Source organism: Mustela nivalis, assembly GCF_964662115.1.
Source record: "Mustela nivalis genome assembly, chromosome: 11".
Classification (NCBI taxonomy): Eukaryota; Metazoa; Chordata; class Mammalia; order Carnivora; family Mustelidae; genus Mustela; species Mustela nivalis.
The window spans coordinates 4,401,661-4,420,072 of NC_139030.1; the positions used below are offsets into that span (position 1 = coordinate 4,401,661).

The 18,412-nt window shown below is 41.1% G+C and overlaps 1 protein-coding gene across 1 annotated transcript in view; it reads right to left on the reverse strand.

Annotated features, from left to right (window-relative positions):
* Positions 1–15,226, reverse strand: part of GPR148 (G protein-coupled receptor 148) — a gene marked incomplete at both ends in the record, with an annotated part of 51,251 nt that extends 36,025 nt beyond the window's left edge. The window contains 7 exon segments of the mRNA XM_082688980.1: positions 11,417–11,601; positions 11,605–11,753; positions 11,756–11,798; positions 11,802–11,850; positions 11,852–12,380; positions 12,383–12,407; positions 15,047–15,226. Coding sequence (XP_082545106.1) covers positions 11,417–11,601; positions 11,605–11,753; positions 11,756–11,798; positions 11,802–11,850; positions 11,852–12,380; positions 12,383–12,407; positions 15,047–15,226 — 1,160 coding nt within the window.
* Positions 15,227–18,412: the final 3,186 nt, after the last annotated feature.

Here is an 18,412-nt window from a genome sequence, read left to right on the forward strand (position 1 = left end):
TCCATGCTTTAGTGGCCGCCGAGGCTATTTGCAGATACACCACAGGGTTGTATTGTATTTGGGCCTGCTTTCCCATGTACGGTCCTATTCCCATTAACATTTCTAGGTCCCACTGAGGATTTCCAGCTGCTGCATTACAGCGGGCAGTGTCCTGTGAGCATTCTTGCCAGGCTGTTTTCCATACTAGATATTGCCCTCCTGACAAGGTTGCGTGAGCTAGGTTACCCCAGTCTTCAGGGACTAAGTTCATTCCCGCTATGGTCTCCAACAAAGATACCATAAAGGCTGCCTGAGGGCCATACTGCATGATGCTTCCTTTAATTGCTTAACTAGTTTAAAATCAAGAGGCTGATGATACCGCTGGTTGTTTTGGTCCTCTAAAACCGGAAAGGCAGAGGCCAGGTCATGATCTCTCCAGCTCGAAACCCTGCCACTACCACATGTGGTGCAGCAGCTACAAGCTCCTTGGCACGCCATAGGATTATACGGCGGAGGGGCACTAGGCGTCGCTGGAGTCGACAGTTTCAACTGTTCAAACTTGGAGTGCATTTTACGGTCTAACTCCTCCCCTGACAGTTCTTCTTCCTCTTCACTAGAACTACCCCCCTCTGAGGCACAAGAAGACCGCTCCTCTTTCACTTCCTCCAATGCCTCTGCTCCCTCTTGTAGAGCTGATTCACATTTGGGTTTAGGCCCCACCAGGCATCCCCGGACTAAGGTCCATATTGCCAGGGTCCCGGGTGGCAAAGGCGTTTTATTGTCCTGTTTCTTCAAATCCTCCCCTAAGTGGTCCCATTGAGGTATGTTTAGCAAGCCTTCATCTAGGAACCATGGAGCCGCCTTTTCCACTGTATTCAAAAAGGCCCGAGCAGTTTTTGCTTTTAGTGGAGTTCCATTGGCTTTCAGCAGGTCTTCTAAAGACCCTTCCAACCACACTTTAGATACTTCAGATCCCTATATGAACACACAGACAACAGACACGGACGTTAAAGACTCGCCGCTAAATTCCGGCTCTAAGGCCGCCCCGCTTCTTATTGCGGACTTGTACAAGATTCCCACCAGTTTGATCGTGGTCCCTTCCCTGCTTACCTGTGGTTTCAATAAGAAAATCTCAGCTCTATGGCCGCCCCGCTTCTTGTTGCAGTCTTGTACAAGTTTCCCACCACCTTTGTCGTCCTTTTACCCCGCTTACCTGTGGACTTCTCCCTTGCAAGGTTTTTCTATTTTTACTCCCCACTTTACCACGGAATTTCCACTTTTGAATGTGGCCTTTACTCCCTGCTTTACCGCGGAATTCCCACTTTTGAACGTGGCTAATGTCCTCGCTTACCTGCAGACCTTTACTCCCCGCTTTCCTGTGGATTACATTGCAAGATTCCTTTATTTAGTTCCCGGGTGCCGGCGCTATTTATCACCCTCGCCCCGCAAGGAGGATAAGAAGCCTGGTTCAGATGAATCTTCTCTCTCTTTATTTCCGCAAGTCTACACACTTATATATGTTTACAATATGTTTACATGACCAATCAGCGAGCAGGGTACAGGAGGGAGCGAATCAGGCTGTGCACCTAAACGAACAACTTCGCTAGCAACCAATGCTGTTTACTTCCTCTTTGGGCATTCTGCTTAGTCTCACGAGGCAATCCTAACCTGGCAACTAGCCAGGCGCCATCTTTTAATGGCGAAGGCCGCCCTGGCCAGGGGCCTGCCTCCGACAGTAAACTTATTTTAAGGAAAGCCTTTCTAAGGATGAATACCACAAAACCATAAATGATAAGTGATAGATCCAAATATAAGACGGTTTAAAATGTTCTATATTGAAAACTAGAAATAAACAATGTCAAGAGGCAAACACCGACTAAGGTAGATATTTACATAAAAGTATTCATGTCCTTACTGGAAGGGTTTCTACAATAACCCAAAGAAAAGTAGTAAAGGCCATGAGGACACAGAAAAAAGCTTTGCAGGAAAACAAAGCAAGTAGTTCTTAAACCACCAACAACATTAAAAGTTCAACCTCACTCTTCCCTTCTAATAAGAGAAATACAGTTAAAATTCCAATGAGCTACCATTTCCAACTACTAGATGGACAAGGAGCATAGTCCCTGTTGGCAAGCTTGTGGAGTGATGGGAATTTTCATACATTGAAGGGAGTACAGAATTGATCCAGTATCTATGTAAGGCACTCTGGTTATAACTGTCAAGGTGGAAAGTGCACATAAATTATTTTACAGCCATACAATCAGCCATGGGAGTGACATTTGTCCCAGGATGTGCATTCTAATACTGTTAGCAGTTGCAATATCCTTGAACAACTCGCTGTTTACCAATAAGGCATCAATTAATTATGTTCTGATATATTCAGGTAGAGAATATAACTAAAAGTACAAGGAAGCTCTCTAATTGCTCATGTGCTTTGATTTCCAAAATGAAAAATGTGAGATGAGGAAAGAGTGCTGTGTGTCACTGTGGAGTGAAATCTGGGCAAATATGCACATGGACTTGTGTCTGGATGGAGGCCAAGGACACAGGGTTTGGGGAGGAAGATAGGGGATAATATCACTCTAAGGCTTTTGCAACTTTAAAATACTTAATTAATTGATTGATTTTTAAATTAATTAATTAATTTTTAAAAGATTTCTTTGCAGAAATGTCTATTTATGTCCTCTGTCCATTTCTTGATTGGATTATTTGTTCTTTGGGTGTTGAATTTGATAAGTTCTTTATAGATTTTGGATACTAGCCCTTTATATGATATGTCATTTGCAAGTATCTTTTCCCATTATTTTGGTTGTCTTTTTATTTTGCTGACTGTTTCCTTTGCTATGAAAAAGCTTTTTATCTTGATGACATCCCAATAGTTCATCCCAATAGTTTGCACTTGCTTTTCTTGCCTTTGGTGATGTTTCTAGGAAGAAGTTGCTGTGGCTAGAGTCAAAGAGTTGCTGTCTGTGTTCTCCTCAAGGATTTTGAAGGATTCCTATCTCACATTGATGTCTTTCAACCATTTTGAGTCTATTTTTGTTAAGGTGTGAGGAAATGGTCTAGTTTCATGCTTCTGCATGTGACTGTCCAATTTCCCCAATACTATTTGTTGAAGAGACAGTCTTTTTTCCATTGGACATTCTTTCCTGCTTTGTTGAAGATTAGTTGACCATAAAGTTGAGGGTCCATTTCTGGGCTCTCTATTCTGTTCCATTGGCCTATGTATCTGTTTTTTTGCCATTACCATACTGTCTTGATGATTATAGTTTTGTAATAGAGCTTAAAGTCTGGAATTGTGATGCCACCAGCTTTGGTTTTCTTTTTCAACATTCCTCTGGCTATTTGTGGTCTTTTCTAGCTCCACATAAATTTTAGGATTATTTGTTCCATTTCCTTGAAAAAAAGTTGATGGTATTTTGGTAGAAATTGCATTAAATATGTAGATTTATATTTGGGTATTATAGACATTTTCACAATATCATTTTTATTTATTCTTCCAATCCATGAGGATGGAATATTTTTCTATTTCTTTTTGTCTTCCTCAATTTCTTTCATGAGTATTCTATAATTTTCTGAATACAGATTCTTTGCTTCTTTGGTTAGATTTATTCTGCGGTATCTCATGGTTTTGCATGCAATTGTAAATGGGACCAACTCTTTCATTTTTCTTTCTTCTGTTTTGCTTTTGGTGTAAAGAAATGCAACTGATTTCTGTGCATTGATTTTATATCCTGACACTTTACTGAATTCCTTCTATGATTTTTAGCAGTTTTGGGGTGGAGTCCTTTGGGTTTTCCACATAAAGTATCATATCATCTGCAAAGAGTGAGAGTTTGACTTCTTTGCTGATTCAGAAGCATTTTATTTCTTTTTGTTGTCTGATTGCTGAGGGACTGCTAGAACTCTTTTGAATATCAGTGATGATAGTGGACATCCCTGCTGTGTTCCCAAATTTAGAGGAAAAGCTCTCAGTTTTTCCCCATTGAGAAAAATATTTGCTATTGGCTTTGTATAGAAGGCTTTTATGATATTAGAGGTATGTACCCTCTATCCCTACACTGTAAAGAGTTTTGATCAAAAAAGGATGTTGTACTTTGTCAAATTCTTCTTCTGCATCTGTAGAAAGTATCATATGGTTCTCACTCTTTCTTTTATTAATGTTTGTATCACACTGATTGATTTGCGGATGTTGAATCACACTTGCAGCCTAGGAAGAAATCCCAGTTGGTCATAGTGAATAATCGTATTGCACTGTTGGATCCTATTGGCTAGTATTTTGGTGAGAATTTTTGCATCCATTTTCATCAGAGATATTGATCTTTTGGGGCTATTCTCCTTTTTGGTGGAGTCTTTGTCTAGTTTTGAGATCAAGGTAATGCTGGCTTCATAGAATGAGTTTCAAAGTTCTTCCATTTTTAATTTTTTTTTTTTGCAACAACTTCAGAAGAATAATTATTAATTCTTCTTTAAATGTTTGGTGGAATTCTGATGAGAGGGCAGCTGTCTATGCAGACTTGTTTGTTGGGAGATTTTTGATTACTGGTTCAATCTGTTTGCTGGTTATGAAACAAAACTGTTTCAGTTTTCATAGTCTATAGCTTTCTAGGGATGCATCCATTTCTTCCAGATTGTCTAATTTCTTGACATTTAATTGCTCATAGTACTCTCTTAAAATTCTTTATATTTCTTTGTTGTTGATTGTGATCTCTCCTCTTTCATTTATGATTTTATTTATTTTTATACTTTCTCTTTTCTTTTTGATAATTCTGGCTAAGGGTTTGTAAGTCTCACTAGTTTTTCTAGAAGCAGCACCTAGCTTCATTGATTGGTTCTACTGTTTGTTTGTTTGTTTAAATTTCTATATCATTCATTTCTGCTCTAATCATTATTATTTCTCTTCTCTTACTAGATTTAGATTTTATTTGCTGTTCTTTTTTCAATTTTCAATTCCTTTACGTGTAAGGACAGATTGTGTATTTGAGAACTTTTTTTGTTCTCAAGAAATGTGTGTATTGCTATATACTTCCCTTTTAGAGTCACCTTTGCTGTATCCCAAAGGTTGTGAACTGTCATGTTTTCATTTTCATATGCTTCCACGTATTTTAAAAACTCTTCTTTAATTTTCTGTTGACCTATTCACAATTTAGTAGGATGTTCTTTAATTTCCATGTATTTGTGTCCCCTCCAAATTTTATTTTGTGGTTCAATTCAAGTTTTAAAGCATTGTGGTCTGAAATGTAATGTGATCTCTTCTGGAGAAAGTTCCATGTGTACACATTCAAGAAGAATGTGTATTCTGTTGTTTTGGGATGAAATTTTCTGAATATTTCTGAAGTCCAGCTGGTCCAGTGTGTCTTCAAAGCCCTTGTTTTCTTGTTGATCTTCTGCTTACACAATCTGTCATTGCTGTGAAAGGGATGGTAAAGTCCCCTAATATTATAGTATTATTATTAATGTTTCTTTAATGTTGTTATGAATTGGTTTATATAATTGACTGCTCCAAACCAGGGGCATGAATATTAACAATTGTTGGATCTTCTTGTCAGATAGACAATTTTATTATGACATAGAGTCCTTCTTCATCTCTTATTACAGTCTTTGATTTAAAATCTAGTTTGTCTGATATAAGGATGGCTACTCCAGCTTTCTTTTGATGTCCATTGCCATAAGTAATTATCTACCTTTTTATTTAAACCTGGAGTGTCTATGGGTATAAAATGAGTCTCTTGTAGACAACATATTGATTGGTCTTCTTTTTTAATTCAACCTGATACCATGCGTCTTTTGATTGGAGGGTTTATTCTATTTACATTCAGAGTAGTTATTGAAATATATGAAATTACTGCCATTGTATTACCTGTGAAGTCCCTGTTTCTCTAGATTTCTCTGTTCCTTTCAGGTCTTTTTTACTTTGGGGCTTTCTCTTAATTCAGTGGATCCCCTTTAATATTTCTTGCAGGGCTCTTTTAGTATTCACAATTTCCTTTAGTTTTTGTTTGTCCTAGAAAGTCTTTATAACCCCTTTTATTCTGAATGACAGCCCTGCTGGATAAGGTATTCTCAATTGCATATTTTTCCCATTTAGCACACTGAATATATGATACCTCTCCCTTCTGGCCTCCAGGTCTCTGTGGGCAGGTCTATTTCCAGCCTTACATTTCTATCCTTGTAGTCCCCAGATGCTTTCAGGATTTTCTCTTTATCTTTGAAATTTGTCAGTTCCACTATTATATGTCAGGGTGTTGACCTATTTTTACTGATTTTAAGGGAGTTTTCTGTGCCTGCTTGACTTGAATTCTTGTTTCCTTCCCCAGATTAGGGAAATTCTCACTATTTGTTCAAATAAAACTTCTGTCCTTCTCTCCCGCTTTTTATCTCTAGGGCTCCATCATCCAGATATTATTTTGCTTTATGGAATTGCTGAAATCTTGAAGTCTCCCTTCATGATCCAGTAGCTTTCTTTCTCTATTTTTTTTCCAGCTTCCTTATTTTCCATCATTTTGTCTTCTGTATCACTGACCCTCTCTTCTGTCTCACTTTTCTTCTCTGTTAAGGTTCCTATTTGCTATAGCATCTCAGTAATAACACCTTTATGTTTGGACTGGTTAGATTTTATTCTTTTATTTCTACAGTAAGGCATTCTCTAGTGTCCTCTATGCTTTTTTCAAGCCCAACTAGCATATTTATAATAATTTTTTATAATTCTAGTTCAGATATTTTACTTATATCCATACTGCTTAAATCCCTGATAGTGAGAATTATTTCCTATTCTTTCTTTTGGGCTAAATTTTTCTATCTAGTCATTGTGCCCTTAATGAAAAGGGGGGGAGGGAAGAAAATGAAAAAAAAAAAACAGAAAAAACAGCAAGAATAACAATAATGACAACAAAATCTTCAGGAAGTGTTTTTGATGTGTGCTGTGTACAGTCTTGCTGTGTGTGTTATCTGCTTTTTCCCAATGGTCCTTCCTCCATAGAGTTCCTCCCCACTTGTAGTGGAAAGTGTTTGGACCTTCATGTAAATGTGCTTTAATTTGTTTGTCAAGAAGAAAATAAAAGAAATATAATAAGAAGAAAGGCAAAAAACAAAAATCAAAAAGGTTGATCCAAGAAAAGAGAAAGGAAATGGAACAAAAATGGAAACAAATAGAGAAACAATAAACTAGAAGCCTGATTCTTTAAAAGAAGGAAGAAGAAAGGAAAGAAGAGTGAGGAAAGAAGAAAAGAGGAAAATAAAAAATAAGAAGCCTGATCTGAAAAATAAGAGAAAGAAGTAAATGAACCAATCAATGAACAGAAGATTATAAGCTTGAAACAAAAAAAAGAGAAAAAGAAAAGGAAGAAAATATATATAAATTAAAGGATAAAGAATAAAAATTAAAAATATATATATTTTTTTAAATTAAGAAAAGAGGAAACAACAACAACAACAAAAAGAAGAAAGCCTGGCCCTATTTCCACCGGAAGCTGATGTTTTGGAGCTTTCTTTTATCAGTAGACTTGGTAGATGCAGGGGCCTGTGTTCCTCTTCTGAGGGAGAGGCCTGATGGTCTGGCTTACAAACTGACTTGCCTGTGTGATGATGCCCCCGCCAGGCGCGGGAAGTGGGGCTGGGGGTGGGTGTAGTGTAGGGAACTCCAGCCTCCACTGGAGGCGCTGTTTCTCTCTGAAGTCTAATTGTGCTGGTGGGTGGAACGGGGTGGTGGAGCAGGAGAAAGAATATGGCATCATCTCTCCCTCTTGTTCCTGGGATGTGGACCTCTGAGCCAACGAACCACTGGCTGTTCTAGAGGTCCTTTTCGGAAAGCAAACAATCTCCGGTGTCCTATGCTTTTCTCAGTTCCCTGCCCTTTACCTTGTGCCCAGGCCATCAGCAAGCCCAGAGCCACAGATCTCCTGTATTTTATCTCTGGCTAGATGCTGAGATTCAAAACTCCCAAGTTTTAAAGGGCCTGGCAAGGTGCAGACCCACTCCCATCCCCCAGAAGAGAGGCTGGAGGGATGCCCAGCACCATCCCACACCAAAAAATCAATCACGCAGTGCACACTCGGAATCTAGAATTTATTGTAATGCTCAGCAAAAAGCTAGAACCAGGTTATTCACAGTCTGCAATTGACTCAATTCCCTACTGGTTCTGCTCCAGGAAAGCCATTGCAGAGGCTTGAATCTATTACAGCAGATAGCAAAAAGTAACAGCCAGGTTTTCTGTAATTTGCTCCTGTCTGTTTTCTGTTCAGTTCTGTCACAGAAAAGCAGCTGCTCATCCTGCATACAGAGGTTTTTTTGTTTTGTTTTTTAATTTTCTTTCTTATTTTTTATTTTAATTTTTTATTATTATGTTCAGTTAGCCAACAATGCGCACAGAGGTTTAAGTCTATTGCAGCTCACACTGAGAAGTTGTTCAGAGGTTTACTGCCACAGAGGTTTGAAGCCACACATGTATGACTCTGCTGTTAAGCACCACTCAGTGGCTCCCAGCTGGCCTTTTGTCCTTGGTGAGGCTAAACACACTCTTCTAAATGCCCTCTGGGAAGGGGATTTATTTCTCCTTAGGCAACCCAGGGTAACCCTTTACTGTGGCTAATTGTGCTGTCCCTAACTACTGGACTCTCTCCTACTTTCTTCCTTTCCCTTTTCCTTTTTGTTGCATGAAAAGAGCCCCTCTGCTTTCCTCGCCCACAATCCATGGATTGGAATCTCATATCTATCACTTTTTCTCCCTCCAACTATGCAGATTGTTTCCTTAATCCTCAGATCCTCTTCCTAGGATACAAAATAGTTGAATGCTGATCTAGCTGTATTTGAAGCAAAGTCAGGATCCTCCTCTATTCTGCCATATTAACTCTGCTCCTATGCACATTGTTTTCAATAATTATTTCTTACCATTTTATTCATGCACTTCAAATCTTTCATCTGGAATAACTATCCTTCTGCCAGACAAATATCCTTTAAAATTTCTTTAATGTGTATTGTTAGGACTATTGTGTTTTCAGTTTTGTGTTCTATAACGGTTTTTATTTTGCTTTCTGAAAAGACTGTTTTCCCCTAGGTAGAATTCCAGGTCAACAGTTATTTTTTCTCATCACGTTTACAATATTGTTTCAGTTACATTGGACTTGTGCCTTTTTTTTTTTTTTAGAAGTCAGCTCTCAGTTAAATTGTTATTCTTCTGTCTCTGACTGCTTTAAATAACCTGTCATTGTATTCAGTTTCCGGCAGTTTCACATTCACTTGCAGTGGATTATTTGTCATTCATCTTATTTGTAACTGGTTAGAGTTCTTGAATCTAAGGTTTGATATCTTTCAATAAATCTGAAAAATTATCAGCTGTTATCTCTTTAAGTATTTCCCTCTCCGCATTGTCTCTGTTGTATTCTCAAATTAGATGTCAGTCTTTTCTAAATTCAAAATCTCTAATTTCGCTTATATTTTTCACCTCCTTGTCCTAGGCTGAATTTAAGGTAATTTATTTAAACCCACCTTCTAGTTTACAAAATCCCTCTTCAGTTGTGTCTAAAATACTTTTTTTGAAAAAGATTTTATTTATTTGAGAGAGAGAAAGACAGATAGTGATAGAGATAGCAGGAAAGAGCACAAGTGGGGTGAAGAGGGAGAAGCAGGCTCCCATTGAGCAAGAAGCCCAATGAGGGGCTCAATCCCAGGACCTGAGCCAAAGGCAGATGCTTAACAGACTGAGCCACACAGATATCCCTCTAATATACTTTTTAATCTATATTAAATATAACCCATCTTTTATTATTTTAATTACTATATATCTTTTTATTTCTAGAAGTTTTCTTTAATTCTTATCCTAATTTGCTTCATTAATTTAAAAATGTATTGTTCCTCATTCGTATTTCTGTGTCATTTTTCATGTCTTAAAACGTACTAAACATTTTTGTATTAGCCAAGTGTCTGACAGTTTAAGGAACTGGATGGAGTATACTACTGTTCTCTTGTTGTCTCTTCTCACTCTCATTTATGGTACCTTATTCTTTTGTGTGGTTTTATGAATTTTGACTATGTGTAATTCATTTTCTTTGAGGTTCTTTTACTATGAAATTCTCTGAAGCCTGAACCAAAATTCTAATCCTCCTAAAGAGCCACACCAACCACAGAATGAAGTTTATTAACCACTAAATATAGTTTAAAAACTAGTTCTAATCCTGTTTGAAGGGTGGCTTCAAAGGCATTTTCTTCCTCTTTTGCACAGCACCAATATCAAGGCAGGGAACTTCCCTTATTATTCTGTTAGCTGTCATTTATCCTTGCTCAGAGGCTGTAATATTTTGGGGTTCTGGCTTTATTTTTATTTATTTATTTATTTATTTTAAAGGTTTTATTTATTTATTTGAGAGAGAGAGAGAAAGAAAGAAGCAGAGATTGTGACAGACAGCACAAGCAGGGAGGAGAAGGATAAGCAGACTCCCTATTGAGCAGGAAGCCCTGTGTGATGATTCCAACCAAGGACCCTGGGTCCACAACCTGAGACAAAGGCAGATGCCCAACTGACTAAGCCACCCAGGTGCCTTAAGGGGGTTCCATGTTTATAGATGTCTTCATGACACTCCCCACTATAGATGGTTCTTAGGTTGTTCTTCCTCCCATATACTGAGGAGATGCCAAAATGGAGGCTCATGGTCCCAGCTTCAGCAGATCTGCTTTCTTACTCTCCAGGTTCAAACTTTTTTTTAAATTTATTTTTTATTTTCAGCATAACATTATTCATTATTTTTGCACCACAACCAGTGCTCCATGCAATCCGTGCCCTCTATAATACCCACCATCTGGTACCCTGACCTCCCACCCCCTCTCTCTGCTTGACTTATTTCACTCAGCATAATCTCTTCCAGTCCTGTCCATGTTGCTACAAAAGTTGGGTATTCATCCTTTCTGATGGAGGTATAATACTCCATAGTGTATATAACTTTTAGTAATGGTTTGGCCCCTGTGTGTTTGTCAGGAACAATGGTTTACCAGTAGTGGTAGAAGATATGGTGGAAGCCATTGGAAAGGCACAGATCAGGTTCTTAGCCCCATTTTGATCAGAATCACTTCTTTGTTTTCATTTTCAAGTAGAAAATCTTCACTTCAGTGAGAATGAGCTTTCTCTACTTAAAAACTTCTGAAATGTTGAAAACCATCAGTTGAGGTCATCTTTAAAATCCTGTTGCAAACTGAGGGTTTTGGAGGGGAGGAGAATGGGGGGGTTGGGTGAGCCTGGTGATGGGTATTATGGAGGGCAGTATTGCATGGAGCACTGGGTGTGGTGCATAAACAATGAATGCTGGAATACTGAAATAAAATAAAATAAAATAAAATAAAATAAAATAAAATAAAATGTGAAAAAAAGGTCCTGTTGCACAAGTATATTTCATAGTTCTTTGAGTTGTCAATAATTGGATGCTAAGGCACCCAACATATAATTTTTAACCTAAGTCTGCTAGACTGTGATATCTGTGGAGATGTCCTCCTGGATGAGAAGTGGCCCTGGACTGTCCCCAGCTGCTGCCAGTAATGGAGTGTATACAGATATGAGCGCATGGCATGAGAAAACATCATGAACACCTTGTTGTTGGCTGCCATGATCCACATATGAGTTCTGACATCAGTGTGGTATTACTTGGTTAGCAAGATGTCCATGGAAAACACCACAACTGGGCTAACATATAGCATGATTAGCACTGTGTGGATAAGCATGGTACCCTTGGCCCGGGAATAACCCTGAACCCAGATGCCTGAAGTCCTGGTCTCTGCATAGATCCTCCAGAACAGTTAATGATGAGAGCTGTGCAAAGAAAGAGAATGCATAAAATTCAGGTGTCAGTGACAGTGACCCGGGGGTCATGGCCTGGTTCAGTGTCCATGAAGGATGCATGAGGCCTCTTGTTCTAACCTGGCATTCTGGCTCTTGCTAAGCCAAATGAGACATGTGGAGAAGAAGCAGGCTACCAACTGGATGAGGGCCACCACTTTCTGGGCAGCCTCATAAGACATGAAGGAGAAATAGTGCAGAGGATAAACAGCTGCCAGGTAGGTGTGCAGCACAGTGGCCATGGACAGGATGGTGCTGATAGAGGCAGCAAAGATGGCATCTGTGAGAACACCACAAGCAGTGCAGCCCAGGAGCCAGCTACCCAGGTTGCTGGAGGAGATGATCACGTGGAAGACAAGGTAGGCCAGATCTGAGAGCAGGATGTTAGCCAGCAGCAGGTAGTGGGGCTCTTGCCAAAGTCTCTGGCTTTGCAGGAAGGTTACCAGCAGCAGAGAGCTCAGAGCAAGTGTGGCTATAGCCAGCGGGCTTGAGGTGAGGAACAGCCAGCACAGCATGGAGACAGCCACCCTCAGGTCTCCAAGGCTCAGGGAGGCATTGCTGGCTAACTGGAGCATGCAGGGGTCTCACTGATGAGCTGGTCAGAGGCTGGCTAGGCTGTTGTGTCCAGGCGGTAGGATCTGCTGATCCCTCCCGCTTCCTGGCAGGAATGGCAGGCTTTCTCACAGATGGTTTGCTCTGTACCTTCCCAGGGTGCATATCTCCCATGCAAGGGTTCTGTTGGTGCTACTCCTCTGTAGAAGTGCTGTGCTTGAGCAGGCCTTAGGAATGACTGTTAAACAAAAATAAAACAACAAGGCAAAATTCTGCTCACCCAGGGGCTCCTACATTCATACACATCTGCCAGCTGTCCTGGCCACGTGTTCATGGGTACAACTAAATGGATCAGGCTGTTACCATGATGTATGGTCACATGGTCACTGATCTTTTGAGAAGGGTCTCCCATCCGGTTTAGATGAGCATACTTTCTGCTCTTGAGATCCTGGCTCTGAGATTTTGGGAAGCTCTCTACATTTGTTTTCTTTTCACAATATGAATGCTGCTCATACGTACCTCATGGAATTGTTGCAAAAATCTAGTGGTAACATACTTAATGCAACATATAGCCTGGAATAAATGCTCAATTCATATAAGTCCTTACCTTACCACACTTTCCAGAGGCTTGGGTCATCTCTGCTCCACAGACCTCCCTTGTCCTCACTGTAGACAGAGTGCACTAGTTGCTCCATGCCCCAGGGACCTGCTGCTTGTGCCACACCCCTCCAATCTCTCTGCAGTCTCTCTCCAGGCCCCAGCCCAACACCAGACTGAGCCTTGGGAAGGAGCCACCACAGAGTTGGTGCCTTCCTGAGCACAGGCAGAATGTTCTTAAGATCAGAGAGAAACAAAAATTTTAGACGTTGAACCATAAGAGGCCTAGCCTCATATGAAAGCCACCTGGACCAGATCTAGCAAGTAACACACCAGACCCTGCCTCATCTAAGGACCCTCTGACTACATGGGCACACACCTTTTTCCTCCCTTTTCTTTCTCAGCAGTGTAGAAACTGAAGACTTCACATTATGCTATAGAAAACTACATACTATAGAAAACTATGGATGCTATAGAAAACTACATACTGATATAGGGGAAATGAGTAGTGCAGGGTAATGAACCTACAAGTCACTTTGGAAATAAAATCTTCACCATGTGTGACAGATCTAAAGCATTGGAATGCTAGGACAGTCCCTATCCACGGACCAGCCAGAAGGCACCCTCCAGGAAGCTGGAGATAAACTGAAACTATGGACAAAGTTGAGGCCAGCAAATTCAAACCACCAAGTGGATGGGCCCCTATGCTCTGCCCCCCACCAAAGGAGAGAGACAGAAGCTAACAGTGACTGCACACGTCTTCACTGTGGGCATCTACTGCATATAGGCACTGCCACATGATGATACAGGAATCTTGCATTGTTCCAGCAAGACAGATTTAAGGTGAGAAATGGAGTCCAAAGAGGTTAAGTGCCTTGTGTATAATCACATTGTGGGAAGGTTCAGGACCAGGAAGAAGCTATCTTTCCCAGGACATGCAAAAGCCCTGCTGCTGTGTCCCCCAGATTTGGTAGTGAATAGGAACTACTCACTGTGGTATTAGAGCGAAGTTCAAGACTGACAGGTATGGGTACTGGGCAGTGATGGTGGTAGCCCTGAGCAGAACCCCTGCTTACATAGCAGTGCCCACAGGCAGCCAACAGCCAAGACTCTCAAGTTGGAGTGAACGATCTAAATGGGAACTCTTGGGCTCTTAGCAGCAATACAATGTCTCTCAGCAACAGGCCATGTCACCTGACCAAGCTGCAGGAATGAAGCAGTGGAGAGAACCTCCACTTCACATGCCTAGCTGCATGCATGTATGTCAAGGAGAAACAAAGGAAACTGAAAGTGAATCTCCTGGGTGCCAGGCACTTTTATAGACATCATTTCACCTTTAGGAATCCTTTACACGGCAAGGAAACTGAGGCATATGTGAGATCAAGGCATTTTCTCAAAGGCACCCCAAAAATATTAGAGCATAGGTGTTTACAGGTCACTTGTAAATGATGTCTGACTCCAAATCATGTGTTGTTTCCATCCTCTTCATCAGCGTCCCAGACAGTCTTCCTGCCACTGCCTTCCTAGCTGACACTGGTGCTAGACTCTTCTTACCACCATCATTTCTGTCAGCATTTCAGTACATGCATCTATTTTAACTTTTTAATTTATTGTTTGGTTTTTGAGTACAGTTAAACACAGTATTACATTAATTTCAGCTGTACAACATAGTGATTCAATGAGTCTATATGTCATGCTGTGCTGCTCACAAGTGTAGCTACCATCTGTCACCACATAGCACTGTCACAACACCATTGACTGTATTCCCTGGCTGTGTCTTTCAGCCTCGTGACTTATTTATCCAATAACTGAAGCCAGTAGATCCCTCTCCCCTTAATGCATTCATCCATCCCTTCACCCTCTTCCCTCTACAACCATAAGCTTGTTCTCTGTATTTATAGGTTTGGTTCTGATTTCTGTTTGTTTGTTTGTTTATTCATTTTCAATCCTCGTATCTTCATCATTACCATTATTATCACCATGTCAGCATCACTGTCACCATCCCATTACTCCCATCCTTATTTCATCACTGTCATTCCTGCATCATCTTTGCCATTATCATCATCACCACATCACCATAATCTCCCTCCTCCTCCTTACCATTCTCACCATCATTGTGATCACTGTCACCTCATCAGGTAATGCCAGGCTGAGGTTTAAATGGCCTGTCCTTAAGGCCAGGGACTTAGACAAAGAAGAGGTGGGGTAGAAGTTCAGAGTGAGGAATCCAGTTTGAGCAGATCCAGGAGGATGAAGGACCCAGCAGTGCCTTTGGGTCATGTTGACTGTGGCAGGAGCGGGGTGGGTGGAGAGGGGAGGCAATTTATACTTCAGAGCGACAGGACAAAATTTACCTTCTGTGAGGACAGAGCTGACATCCAGATGGGCAATGGGCTGGAGGAGGCCTGGAAGCAGAGTGAGGTCTCTTTGTGATGTACCACATGGGTAGAAGAAGAATGCTCCTCCGAAGAAAGGTCCTCAGTTGACTTTTCCATCAGTAGATATGCCACTTTCCAAGAACTGTCCGTGAGGTCTTAGAGATCTCCACCATACTGATTCCTTTAGAATTAGCAGATTTTTAATCCATAATCAAAAAATATTAGAATGTCATCTGCCACTGGTTAAACCCAGATTTTTAAAATAATTAAATAATATATACTGATGAGAGAGAAATTAAAATCCTGATAGCTCCCATAGCCCGTACTACTCTCTACATCTCCTGTGTTCAGTTATTGACTTGACTCTACCACGCTGAACTACTCGAGTGCAGGGCTAGAGCTTATTTACCTGCATGCCCTTTTCCCCCTTTAGATGGTGTTGCTGGCTCAGCACTCCTACCTGGAAAATGCTGGAATAATAAATAAATGGATGATAGCACCTGGAGTCTGGTTGAGACAGATGGCAGGGAAAGACCATAGTGTTTGGTCTTCTTTGCACATATGCAAACCTGAGTGCCTCCTGCTCCTCAGGGCCATCCCACAACTCACCTTCTACTCACATTAGGGTGTCCATCAGCCTTTCAGTTGTCAGAGACACTTTTAATTCATGCACTCACTGAGGCTTTAAGTAAGTTTATTTTATTGGATTTTAGCATACAGGGGACACCTTTGAAAAGCCTCTTTAACTCTGCCTGTAGTTAAGGACCCCAAAAGCCCTCCATAAAGCCTGGAAAATCTCTCTGGTTGGTTCTATTCTAGTTGAAGAAGCCCTGTGGCCACTCCTCCCTACATAGCAACTACCCATTGTTCTCTTAGCCCAGTCTGTTTGCACTAAGTCCTCTCTACCTGGCATGCTCCTCCATGGCCAATCCCTTCAGTTTGTTCCTGCCTCTGCTCTGGAGGCCATTCCTTCCTGTCTTCTGTAGATGCAGGTCCTCTCCATCACAACACCCTGATGCTTCCTGTACTATTTGGTTCACACTTGGGATTTATTTTGTCCATTTATTTAATTTTGAAGGTTCATATACCACACTCTGTTCTTTTATTATCATTGTAGACTATTTTAAATACATTGAAAATGTGGAAAAGAATTAACAAATGCTCCTGGACCTACTATCTAAAATTAACAAATGTTCATGTTTTGCCATATTTGCTTCCAATAATTTTATATATCATTTTATTATTACATATGTAGATAAATAAAATATTGTACACTATTGGTTCTTTTCCCTTTCCTACCTATCCAGGGAGCAGCATCCACTCGGAATTTGGTCTGTATTCCTCCTGTCCATGTATTTAAACTTTCACTGCCAATATATGGTTCCCAAAGCTTATATAGTACTGATGTTCATGCTTGTACTGTGATTTAATTATACTGTGATTTAATTCTGCTATTGCATTTTTTACTCAATGTTATACATTGTAGGCCAGGGTTTTTTTCCACACAGTTCTCTTTCATTCTATGAAAATGCCCTATAGCATTTCATTCTCTGACCATATTACCACACTTTATCCTTTAGCTATAGATGGATGTGTATAGTATTTCAAGGAGAGCAATTATGAGGAGGTTCTGTATGTGCATATATGATGTTTCTTTAGAAGTACTATTGCTTGACTATGAGGAATCACAATATTCATCAGGATTTTCCTTTTGCAGGCAACATGTAGGTGGGATGGGGTATCTTCTTTTAGGAAATGGATGGTACCACTGTGCACAGAGTCTTGTCTGAGGCATGAGCACCTGCGATGAACTGAAGACATCCAGAGGTCACAGAGAGGGGAAAATGTGCTCAGGGTGTGGGTGGATCAGGCTCTTCCTGGCCCTGCCCTCTATGGCTGGGGAGGAAAAGACCATCAAGAGCCTCAGGGGCAGTAGCCCTGCTACACATCCTCTCTCCACAATGAGGCTGTGTCACACACACACAAGAACGCAGCTTCAGCCTTGAGGGAGCTTATAGTGCAACAGGAGGGTGAGAAAGGGGGACAGCACACCCACAGGACAGAACAGAGGAAGACAATGTTTTTAAAACTCCCCACAAAGTGCCTAGGGAATTCCTAGAGAGAGTGAGTTTCCACTTGGTGGGGAAGGATGCAGGGGGAGCCATTAAAGAGTCTGGGATGGTTGCAAATGGTGGGGAGGTTGTAGGGACATGGGTACACTAAAGCTAGGAATGGTGGAAAGAGTAACTACCTGAAAATCAGTGTACCTAAGAGGATGGATGCCATGTCCTAGGTCTGGAGATAAAAGCTCATTAAGGCAATCTCAAACAGTTTAATGCTGCCACCTTGTGGCAAGGCTCAAGAGGAACTTACTACTGGAGGAAAGAGAATGTGGAAAAACCTGACTGAGCATGAAAAAGCTAGGGAAGGTGCTGTCCTCTCCCAGCACTTGTACGTTGTTGCTGAGTGGAGCCTGCAGAGAGGCTGTGTGGAACTATGCCTCTGGTCACAGGTTCTAGAGTCTGCTAGCTGGGTCCAGTTCTGGCACTGACCCACCTGCTTCTCATTTTGCCTCTCTGGGATGCTGGTTCCTCATGTTGAGTAGGAATTAGGACAGTCCATTCCCCCAGGTGTGACGTCACAGTGCTTGCTCCTCTGCACCTGCCTCTGCTCATAGCACACCCTCCATTTTTTCCAGACCCACCCAGCTCACAATGGTGGCAGCCCTGTCCTAAGCCTATCTTCTTCATTCTCTTGGAAATAGCATGGAGTTGGGACAAGCAGGAGAAAAGATTAGGGCTCTGATTGACTAAAAGCAGGACATAGGGGGGCATCAGCCGACCTGGGGGCTGAATCCTGTCACTGTGTTTCCTATGCAATGGTTCATTTTCCTTGGATTCAGTTTCCTCACCTGCAAACTGCCAATGTACATAATTGTGGAGATGACATGATCCCCCTGAGCATTTCAGAAGCATTTCAGATGGTGAGCAGTAAATCTCCTGTACCTCATCCTTTCCAAAGTCCCTGTTATCTCCCACATTCCATGAAAACAGTTTTCCTGTGGCTTCTCTTTGGGAGGCTGCCTTTT